The 12,211-nt window shown below is 43.3% G+C and overlaps 1 protein-coding gene across 1 annotated transcript in view; it reads right to left on the bottom strand.

The window, feature by feature from the left end:
* The window catches only part of Topaz1 (testis and ovary specific PAZ domain containing 1), a 58,021-nt gene that overhangs the window by 7,477 nt on the left and 38,333 nt on the right, over positions 1 to 12,211 (bottom strand). The window contains 6 exon segments of the mRNA XM_004649093.2: positions 35 to 238; positions 1,774 to 1,938; positions 5,243 to 5,408; positions 8,484 to 8,584; positions 9,493 to 9,667; positions 10,555 to 10,621. Coding sequence (XP_004649150.1) covers positions 35 to 238; positions 1,774 to 1,938; positions 5,243 to 5,408; positions 8,484 to 8,584; positions 9,493 to 9,667; positions 10,555 to 10,621 — 878 coding nt within the window.

Below are 12,211 nucleotides of genomic sequence, written 5' to 3'. Positions count from 1 at the left end.
TCCAATGGTGGGTAGCAACCCAGAGAAACAGCACTTTTGTAGTGAGTTCTGGCTTCGAGCCACAAGTTACTCCTTCCTAAAGAAGTAATTAATCTTCTTAGAAAGGAAAAATCGATAGGGATGTCCTTGGAAACCATGAATTGTGCCACTGAGGACGACATATCCAGATTGTTGCTCTCTATACAGCCATCTATGAGCTTGCTGAAAAGCAGGCCAGGCCGCGAGACCGCCACAGTTTCTGAAATGAGAAGAGCTGGCACCATCAGGCCAATCTTCGCCTCTCACACTTCTCTACACCTTTCCCCTCAATCCTTCTCACCCACCGCAGGCGGTACAGTCGCTAAAAGGCAATTGTCCTACATATAATCGAGTAAGAAACAGAAACGCATGTGACCAAAGCAGACGTGCTTGTTTCCTTTGTGATGGAGAATGTGGAAAGCAGTCTGACAAAGACTTCAGGGGCAATGCAGGCACTGTGAGCGTGGACCCCCCACGACACCGGGCCTACAGTGTTTAGAATGACTTCACCACTCTGTTTGCATAATGACAGCTCAGACCTTATATCTGTCTTTTCTGTGGCTAAAAAAATGCATCAACTCTCATAAATACCCTTTAATGGGTCTCCCCATTTGTTCAGTTCCTCTTAGAGGAAAGAAAGCTGCGACTGAGATGCCCAGCTCTTCACGCCTCTGTGCCACTGGGTCACGACCTGGGCTCTAGGTCTTCATCATGTCAGGAGCTACAGCGGCCTGCACAGGAACGACCCCTCCTAGTCTCAAGCTCTCACTGGAGGAGCCTGCCTAAAACACCAACTTGTTACCTCGTTCCATAGCATCCAGGCCCCAGGGGCCCCTTGACACAGAAGAATCAGCCTTTAATTTGCCATTTTTAGGGTCTTCAAAAATCTGGCCCAACTACAAACTGTTCAGTCTCCCTCTGACTACTGTATCAATAACAGCCATCCACTAAGGGCTACGTTAAAATACCACTGCAGGAGCTCCCCATCTAGGGGACACAGGCGACACCACCACAACACAGCAGCTCTGGGGAATAAATGGACAAATGAAGAGCTCCGGAGGATACAATGAAGCACTGTGAGGAGGCCTTAGCACAGGGACCGCGAAGCTCTGGGAGAGCGCAGTGACGATGACGACGCGCTCCCAGCAGCACAGGCCACAGGTTCACTGCCATGGGCCTAGAATCAATGCTTTTGTCTCTCTCTGCCCCCCATTCACTCTTGACCCAGAGCCTTTGCTCAGGACTCCCTTTGCCTGACCACCCAAGTTTTCACCTTGATGAGTTCAACGACTACTGCCTATGGTGGCATTCTGTTCTTAAACTACCTGTATTTATTCCAAGTTTATCTATGTCCCAAGATAATGTAAATTAACTTCTGTGTTTAGTGACAGAAGAAAAGCTATTCTTCATTATTCTGATGTTATGAATTCCTTAAGAAGCTAAGCTTTCTGGGGACACCTAAACACACTGTTTGCGGATGACATAAAGAAAGAGGAATGATGAGAATGTCCAGGTTAGGAACTGCTGACAAGCAACCTAGAGGTAAGCGCTGGAGATTGGTGAAACCATAAGAAGGCACATCTGATCTGCAGAGAAAACATTTTATAGAAAATGATTTCATCAAAATATGTTGGAATGCAAGACTCAACCAAAACAGACAGAAAACAGTTTCTTATTAATAGCTAAACACCAGGTGGACAACAGCTTGTTAGGCTAGATTTAAGAAAAACAAAAAAACAAAAAAACCAAACATACCTTGAGAATTTTGAATACCTGGTAGATTCTGCAAAACCTCAAATGCCTGTCCATAAAGGCTCTTGGCTAAGGATTCATGTGCAATTGCACAGAGCAGATTATGTCGCTGAAGCACGTCTAGTCTATCACAAGGCCAAGGTGGAGTATTGATTATCCACTCTGATTCTTCCAAAAAAGAGAAAAGGCTACCTTACACTCTGGAAATTACACTTAGTATACTAACAAGTGCTTAAAAATACCTTCTAGAGAACGTGGCAAAATTTAAATGTATGTACTCAAAAGAGTTCAAAGTTAGTAGAAACATACAGTGATGGTCCTCATCCTAAGAGGATAAAGATAGCCACTTGCTTGTACTTTTTATTAATTCTTCAGTCTTCTAAGTGTTGACAGTTATTAATCCTAAAATTAGTATTTTTTTTGTATTTAGTGCAGAGTCTGCAGGGTCTCATTACATAGATCGGACTTGTAGTGATCCTCATGTTCTCAGCCTCCCAAGTGTTGGGGTTACAGGTGTGCCACACGCCCAGTCTCAATCGCTGTCTTAGTGTGCCTGGAGGAGGGGCCAGCACGGCAGGCCAGAGTATTTTTATATAATAAAGATATTTAGATTATAAGGAGTACCTAATATAGACTATTACTTGTGTGGACAGGTTGAACAATTTTACAGTAACAAACACATAATTCAATGAATTCTCAGTACTACTGAGGGACAGCTTCTCCAGCTTATTTTTAAAACAATTTCTGCTAGAAAATGTTTGACAGGCACTAACATATGTAAGTTATAAAGTGATAAAGTGGCAGTAGCGCCAAGTTGCTACAATGTTAGGAACGTCCACGCTGTGTGTGGACCCTCTAGTCACCCGCTGCGCACGCACGGAGGCCTCCTGCACAGCGCCTGCTCCCATGCTGCTGTCCTTGCTCAGCTGTGCTCGGTGCAGAAGTAACACCCACCAGTGTGGTGAATATAAAGTACTGATGAAAGATTGGACAGTGCCAAGCAAGCTTTACAAACCATCAGGCACTCCTGTGCCCTGAGGAAGCCAAGGCTGGCCGGGCAAGTTCAAAGCCAGGCCAGGCAATTTAATGAGGCCCTATCTCAAAATAAAACTTTAAAAAAAGCTGTGGCGCTATAGCTCAGTAGCAGAGTGCTTGGCTTGCATGTATGAGGCCATGGGTTCAGACCCCAAAACTGCCAAAACAAAAAAAACACCAAAAGAACAAAAAACAGATCCCTCCCACCAAAGAAAACACAAAACAAGTCCTAGAGTAGCATTAGTAAACAAAAGGAAATATGCATTTAAAATATCTGACAGACATTTGCTAAACTGTCCTTAATAGCAATATTTCTGTGAACGTCTATTTCTTTATATCCTCACAAAAACTGTATCACCAAACTTTGATCTTTGATAGCCTGGGAGGTTCAAAATGGTGGTTTTTTGTTTGTTTGTTTGTTTGTTTGTTTTTGTCTCTTTGAGACAAGGTCTCAATATATAGTTCAGGCTGACCTTGAGCTCATTTTGTAGTCCATGTTGGTCTTGCACTCTCAATGATTTTCCTGTCTCAGCCTTCCTAGTGCTGGGACTACAGGTGTGCATCACCACACCTGGTCATTATTTTATAATTTTAATATACATTTTTCTTTTATGAATCAGGATTAACCTCACTCAATATATGTAAGATTGCCCCATTCCATTTTCTCTCTAATGACCAGCCGACTGGAAAACTCTTTTAAGACAACACACATTCTCAGGACTCCCACCACTTCCTTCTGTGGAGCCTTCTTTTGAAAAAAAACCTCCAAATTTTACTTATGAAAATTACTTTCTAAAGAAACAGTCACTGCAAGACATATATTTACAATGGACAGATTTTAAAACAATCTCGAATTGAAACACGAAAACTAAATCTCACCTCACTACACACGACTCCCACAAACTGCCCCCACTGTCTACCAGAGATGTAGCTCCAGAGTCCCACCACGAGATGTGCTCCAAGCCCATTTGCATCAGCGGCCTTCCCTTCCCATTTCTCGCCACATCTGTCCTGTCTCACACAGGGTGTGAGCTCTGGCTTACATTAATTTTTGTTTTTGTATCCTGGTTACTCTTCATACTTAGGAATCCTCCTGTCTATGCTGGCTATGTCCCTCAGTTGAAGAAAATCTTCTCCCCCAAGCTTCTGATCCTGTATCTACTCAACCCCTGTACTACATAAACCCTCAGTAGTGAACAAATACGAGGGATTATATATTGTATATCACACACACTCTCACACACACTTGTGTACGGGACATGGTTACTGGCTATCGTATACATTTATGTAAACTTCATCCTTTTCTCATCTAAACTGAGATGCCTAAATGTTCTTCTTTCTTACCATACATAATCAAATAAAACAGATAGTCCAAACAGCCAGAACTATCATCTTACCTGGAGTGTAAGGACAGAGCTGTGGTCTAATTCACATGTGTCACCAAAGTAACTGGAGTTTCTGCTGCTGTCTTAATGTCACTGTCATTTCCACTACCTGGATCACCTTACTAAGGAAGTGAGTCCTTTGGTGGGAAGCTGCCTCCTTCCCTATCCGTGAGGGCAGTTTATCCACGGTGCAGTCGGGATTTCAGCCAGCTGCTGAAGCCTAGGCTTGGAGCTTGTCTATCTGGGTTTGCATTTGACCTGCACTGCTTATTATGTCATTCCAGGGAAGCAGCTTACTATTGCTGACATTTAACTACAAAGTGGGGACTGTAATAGCTCCCATGCAGGCTTTCTACTGAGGTCAGCCAGGACAGCCCAGGCCAAACCTTTAGCGTGCTGCTTATGGGCTTCACAGCAGGAAACAAGGTGCACGTGCTTTCTTCTGCTCTTCTCACTAGCTCGTGTCCAGGGTGCATCACTGTGCCCCCGCTGTGGCGGCTGGCGCGTGTCCACTATACCTTTTCACACCCCCATCTGAGTCCCCCTCCCATCTGCCAGATCTGCCTATTTTTTCTATCATTTATTATGCTTGACTTCTTTACATGTTGGGTTTCTCACTTGATCTTAGCCAAAAGGCCAAGAAGTAATCTAAGATAAATCATGCCGTTTTTAAGCTTGTGTGTCTGAGTTATTTCACTTCACCCTATGGATTCAAGGTGTGTCCGTTTGTCTTCCTCTATGATGAGCAGCGCTCCGCTGTGCGCACATACCACACACTACCTGCTCGGCTGCTCCCAAGACCCTGTCACTATGATCTGTGCTGCTGTGAACATGGGTTACACCGAGCCCTGCAAACCATGACTTTATGTCTTTGGGAAAGACACACAAAAGGAGTCTACTTGCTAAAAGCTCATCTTGCCCTTTCAGCTCACACCCAAACCACCTTCTCTACACACACATTACTAGGATTCAATGAACCTAGGTCATTATGTAGACAAAAATTTATAACAGGTTTCACAGGTGACTTTATGCTTTCATGTACCAGAACTTACCTCTTAGGACCCAAATGGCACCATCAAGGCTTCCACTTTTGAGAAAAACTTCTGTAGCAATGTTCACAATTTGACATGTTGGTGCTGACTTTGCAGGCCCTGTGAGTCCTTTTAAACTTGTAAAATGTATTTTTAACTCATACAGCTTATCCAAGACCTTCCTTCCCTAGAGTAAAAACAACCAACACTAATTGGGTACTAGCCATCACAGTGCTGGAGACATGGCAGGCACGGCGGGCAGAAGGCAGCACTCTGGCTCAGTCACCACCCTACCCTGGTGCCCCAAGCTGCCCAGGCTGTCCCTGACAGGCCAGCCAACCCTGGGGATGGGCAGGAGCAAGCAGGGCTCCCCCAGCTCCACCGCAGCCTCTCGCAGCAGTGCTGCCCAGCAGCCTTGGCCTCTTCTCAACCCTTCCCCTGGCAGACAGCACTCTGACTAATGTGGGGAAGCACCGAGTCTATGCTTTCCCTCTATTGACAACCTGAGCTCTGGGAGGGAGAGATAGCACAAAGTCCACTTGCCACACATTTAGATAAAGAATGACAGTGAAGAAGGATAAAATTACGGGCTGAAATAGGTTTGATTCAAGAAACTATTTTATGGGGCTGGTGAGATGGCTCAGTGGTCTAAAGCACCTACTTACAACAAACTTAGCAAAGCACAGGGAATGCGGTTCAATCCCCCAGCACCACATGCCAGCCAGCCCCGCCCCCTGGTGGGCTGAGCTGGCCACACACACACACACACACACACACACACACACACACACACAAATAAATAAATAAATAAATAAAATTAAAAAAAAAAAAAAAAGAAACTATTTTATAAGTCCTCCATGAAGAGAACTCTTGCCTGGACATCAGAAAGCAGGTGTCCGTTTTGTGCCAGCTGTCGTACTTTCCTGTCAGCAGAGTCAGCACTTGACTTCACAGGCTTCCTCTGGGCTACCTGCCCAGACTTTTTGGTTGTTGTTACTGACTCTTTGCTTGCAGGTGTAATCCAGCAGACTGCAGTGCGGCATGGCCTGCAGGCGTGAGTTTGCAGACTCCCCTTTTATATCCGACACTAGTCTAGATTAGCTACTTATTACAATGTCAAAGTCTTTCACAATCTGATTATACAAATGCACTTGCATTTTTCACAAGATACTTTTAATTTCAAGTTTCCCTTTTATTCCTATGGGGCCTTCAGCATAGGAAGTGCTCTACCACTGAACTATACCCTCAGGCCACTGTTTTTTATGATGCTCAAAAAGGAATAGGCATCAAAAATCGTACTAAATCAGGTGATAAAAGATAATTAAAAAATTTAAGAGACAAAAATTCATCAATGTCCTAATGACTTAAGAAACAACAACCAAGCTGCTTGTCACCTGTTTGCTGCCTTCTGCCCGCCTTGCTTTGACATGGACTGCTTCTTCTGTGATGCCCCTCACCATGCTACCCTATCGTGGAGCCAGCCGATTATCACGGAAAACTCTATACACTGTAAGCCAAATAAATCTTTATTTCTTGCAAAACACACCAAGTTTCAAATGCTGTAGTCCTGGCTTCCGTACAGGCCCAGGAAGCAAATGCCTTGGCTTCCCTGAGGTTGGACGTGAGTTCTGGATGCAGACATTGCACCCCGCAGGCCCACCACAGAAAAGACGTGGTCTCCTGGGCCTTCTGTACCACTGGGCTGGGTTTAAAAGTATATTTTTATTCCTTAAATTTTATATTTATATAAATGATGCACTTAAATGTCATCAAGCACAGCTTCAATTACGAAATTACCTTTTACAATAGCCAGCAAGCAACAAAAACTACACTGCAACAGCTAATTCAGTGATCACTCTCTAGGTAGTCCACTCTTCTGGCACTGCCTCCCTAGTGTGGCTTTTCCTGCCCTCTACTGAGTTCTCTGCTCCACTGCAGGGAAACCTAAAGAACAGAAATACACCATGTTCTTGAGTCACGAGACTATTTCTACAGTGAGCTAAACCTTGTAAAGTGAGACATGAAGATATGTGGTATATACAGTATCCAAATACATTGTTTTTTGGTAGTAGGGTTCGAACTCAGGACCTTGCGCTTGCCAGGCAGCAGGCACTTATGCCACTGGGCCACCTCCCCAGCCCAGCCAAGCACCTTCTAAGAATTGCTTTTCTTTTTTTTTTTTTATTTTTTTTATTTTTATTTATTACATTTATTTATTGTGTGTGTGTATGGCCAGCTCAGCCCACCAGGGGGCGGGTCTGCTGGCATGTGGTGCTGGGGATCGAACTGCGGTCCCTGTGCTTTGCCAAGCTTGTTTCAAGTAGGTGCTTTAGACCACTGAGCCATCTCTCCAGCCCCAAGAATTGCTTTTCTAGGAGTTTCTTTTTGTTGGCGGAACTGGGGATTGAACTCAGACCCTTGTACTTGCCAGGGAAGCGCTTATTCCACTGAGCCATCTCTCCCACCCCTCTAGGAGTTTTGTTAATTGTGAATAACCTGAATCCATCTTAAGAAAGGTGTCCTGAACTTTTCCAAAATTACATTGCTTCCGACAGGAGTTGGCGGGCCGGGGAGATGGCTTAGTGGGATAAGCGCTTCTCTGGCAAGCGCAAGGGCCTGAGTTCAATCCCCGGTTCCACCAAAAAAAAAAAAAAAAAAAAAAAGCTATTACATTTCTAAGGGGCCTGGCCCTAGCTCAGTCCTTTCAGTGGCTGCTTCCACAAAGCTGTCAGCCTCACGTTCCTGGAGTTCGAACCTCACAACTTTCCCGCTGGCCAAAAGTGCCCTGAAGGCATTCGAGGAAGGAAAAAAAAAAAAAAAAAGAACTTATTCCGGCAGGAGTTGGCAAAGTTAAGTTATGAGCTGAAAATTGCTTCAAGTAGGTGTGCTTCCAGGCTGGCCTCCTCAGTATTCCCCACATGGAGACCCTGGATAACAAGGAGGCTCACTCCACCTCCTTCCATTTGCTCAGGACACAATTCTACAATTCCCTCTTCAGCCTGGCTCTCATTCTGCTGCTGCTGCTGATTATTAGCGAGCTCTTAATTTGCTGGGTTAACCTATGTTCTGTTCTCAAGTTGGTTTTTTTTCCCCCCCGGAACCGGGGATTGAACTCAGGCCCTTGTGCTTGCCAGGGAAGCACTTATTCCACTGAGCCATCTTCCGCCCCGTTCTCAAGTTTTAAAGTAACACCAAACCAAGGCAAAACTCAAACCAAAACTCAAACTGAAGTCACCCAGCCCACAAAACCTTAACGAAGTACCTTAGACCACTGCATCAGCTTGTGATAGAAGTACACAGCATTGATCCCAATTCTTCCTAGCAAAGTCTTATCTATATCACTATTCTTTGGATCTCTGATAACTGAAAAACAACAGGCAGATGGAAGAAAATGAAATGGAAGTCACAATGATAAAAAACACAAATTAACATGGGGTTATTAGAGTACAGTATTACCACAAGGACAGCAAATTACCAGCAAAGCCTGACCCCAGGGGGGTCAAACCGAGCCTGTGGCTTCTTTTTATACATCCCGTGAGCTAGCGATGGTTTTTATTTTTAAAAGGTCATTTTAGAAACAGAAAAATATGCGATAGAGACTGTGTATATGTATATATGCATATACAGTGGCAAAAACATTTACTAGCTGGCCTTTTACATGGTTTGTTGAATCCTTTTGGGAAAGATGGCAGTGTAAAGCTCACTTTAAGCAATCTCAGAACTATATAAGGGATGGCCAGATAGCTCAGCAGATTAAAGGGACGGAGGTTCGATCCCCCCAGACCCCCACCATGCCAGCCCTGCCCCTGGATTGAAACTGGACGTGGTGGCATACACCTGTAATCCCAGCGCTTGGGAGGTTGAAAAACAGGAGGATCACTAGAGTCCGATCTATGTAGTGAGACCCTATACTAAATACATTAAAGAAAAAACAAAACAAAACACCTAAACTCTCTGACTTAGAACCGTGAAGACAGCAGTGACTATAGTGGTTCAAGCATTCACATGCTCCAGTATATTATGCCAGCAATCACTTGACCAATCTCAATGAAAAGAATATGAAATACTTAACACTAAAACACCGACTCTTGCCCTTTTATCACTGCAGCCCAACTTAGTAAGCAGATGGCAATCATAAGCACAGCAGAAACATCTGAAACCCACAACATTAATGTAGCTTCAAATGGAAACTGTGCTGAGCTTTATGTTCCTGTTAAGAACACTGTGTCTTCCAAACACATAATACTTGGTTCAAAATAGTGATACTTCACCTGTCTCAGCAAATTCACAAAAAGGAACGCCTGGTCTTTCTTCTTTACTGCCTTTTGTGAGTGTTTCAGCAACACAAGCACAAAATCTTTGGAAATCTGCAAAGTTTTCACAGTCCATTTTTACATTAATGTATAAATTTCCCAATTTGATCCAGTCACCTTTTTCTTTACAATGCTATACAAATTGTTAAAAGAAAAACAGGAAAAAAAAGTAAAAAGGAGAACTGTTATTTATGCATATCTCTGGGTCAGGCACAGGACGCATCAAGTACAGTGAGAATAATAAAACAAACTTTGCGTATCTTACAAACTCACTGGGAGGTGTCATGTCAACAACAGCGTTGAACTTAGTCTCTGTGACTACGGCGATGTCGCTACACAGCCCAGACAGGAGCGCCTGAAAGTGCTTAGTGACATCCTCTCCCACCTGAACTCGACCAGACACAGCTCACGGAAGCAGGAGGACCAGCATCACAAGATGCACAGGCTCCACGGCAAGTGCTACTTTTAGAGACTTCATTTTACTGCTATCTGGCCATTTATGACCTGGGGCCTACGTCATATTGGACATTACCTTTCTACAGAAGAGGTTATAAAGCAAATTTCAATAAACTATACTTTTTGTTTTTTATTATAGCTGCAAAATAACTTTCCATGTCAGCTAAAAAAATGGGATAGAAAGATTAAAACTAAGGCTGGTCAAATAGCTCAGTGGATTAAACTGCCTGCAAGCAGGTGCTGGCCCTGCCCCTGGGGCGCACTGAGATAGCAATTGAGACTGGGCGTGGTGGCACATGCCTGTAATCCCAGCTCTTGGGAGGCTGTAAACAGGCAGATCACTACAAGTCTGATCTAGTAGTGAGACCCTGAACACCATGTAGACCGTTCCCTAAAATACAGAAAAAAAATTAACTGATTAAAAAGCTACTTATTTTCCTTGAGTATTTTCTTTAACAGCTACATTCCTCAGACCTTCCCTTAAGTGAGGTTATCATCCCAACATTTTGTCATTACTGATTTTCAGAGATCCTTGTTACTTATTCATAAGATAGACTGTCATACCTCTACTTCATTCAAGGCTGAATCTAAATTATGCTTCCAGTTCTTTGTGAACTTCCCCATCTGTAACCTTTAATGATAAAAAAGGAGTAATTATATTTAGGTTTGCTCTCAGAAAGGTCACTATTGCTCCTAATTGGTGCTACAGTTTATACTCAAGAGACCTGAGAAATTGAACACATAAAGCATGCCATAAAATTCTTTATAGGGCCGGGGATAGGTCAGCAGTGCAGCACCTGCCTGGCAAGCATGAGGTCCTGAGTTCGACTCCCTGTACTAAAACCCAAAGAAAATTAAACAGAAAAATTTCCTTAGAGCTGAAGAAAATATCAACTATACAGATGGCTTTTTCCTTCAAGCCACAGGCAAAAAATAAGAATGAAAAAGCAAATTCCACTTGAAACCATAGCTCTCGTATACGGAATGTATCAAAATGTCAAAGCCTCTCAGTGTGAATAAAAGCAAGCGAGATCCCTTCCAGGACGTGACCTCTCTGGCCTTGATCTTGCTCACTACTCCCCAAAGATCTGTGTCAGGACCAGGGAAAAACCAAACATGACAGCAAACAAGAGGGAGAACTGATGGGGAAAATACCAGAGGCGTCTTATCGTGACTTAAAAGTACTGATGTTAAGACTAAGCTCATGCCAAATGTGAAAGGCTGGAAAGGGGAGGGAGGCTGGGCAATCACTGAAATGCACAGCTTTAGGGAAAAACAAACGAAAAATGAAAGTAGCAGCTCTGGCAACTAGGAAGAGAAAAAGACAGGGCACACAGTGCTGTATAATACTCAAATGTGGGGCTGATCAGGGTGATCCATCCCAATGCTGAGCACAAGCAGGCACGGTGGCACACCCCCCTAATCTCAGCACTCTCTTAGCAGCTGAAGGAGGATCACAAGTTCCAGCCCAGCTTTCAGCAATTTACCAAGACCTCATCTCCAAAACAAAAGTAGTTTTGTAGTAGTTCAGTGCAAAGGCCTTTGATTTAATAGCCAGTACTGCTAAAAAATTATTCCAGAATGTTAAGAAAGGTCAACTGAACTCCTTTCATGAAGCAAGTGTAACAACTGACACCCAAACCAGATAAACAGGACAAAGGAAGAAAACTTCAAAGCATTCACAAACATCACTTGTGAATGATGATGGAACAAAAGAATAAAATACTAAAGGACAGAACCCAAGAACACCACATTAAGAAAATCAAACACCACAACCAGAGAGTATTTATTTTATTTTATTTATTTATTTATTTATTTATTTATTTTTTTTGAGGAACTGGGGATTGAACTCAGGCCCTTGTGTTTGCCAAGCAAGCACTTATTCTACTGAGCTATCTCCCTGGCCCCGAGAGTATTTATTTTAGTTTCAATTTACTTATCTAAATTCTGTATTAGAAAGCCTATCAACATCTTATATAATAGTAATAGGAAAACTTACAACTTTCTAAGTACTGAAAGTCTTGATAAAAATTTAACAATTAAAAAGTGGTGCCAGGGAGATGGCTCAGTAAAATAAGCGCTTGCCTGGCACACGCAAGGGCCTGAGTTCAATCTCCGGTTCTGCCAAAAAAAAACAAAAAACAAAAAACAAAAAACAAAACAAAAAACATCATTGGGGACTGGGGAGATGGCTCAGTGGAATAAGTGCTTCCCTGGCAAG

Source organism: Octodon degus, unplaced genomic scaffold (genome assembly GCF_000260255.1).
Source record: "Octodon degus isolate 3935 unplaced genomic scaffold, OctDeg1.0 scaffold00126, whole genome shotgun sequence".
Lineage (NCBI taxonomy): Eukaryota > Metazoa > Chordata > Mammalia > Rodentia > Octodontidae > Octodon > Octodon degus.
The sequence above is the reverse complement of the archived record's forward strand: the minus strand, read 5'-3'. Positions and strand labels throughout refer to the sequence as shown.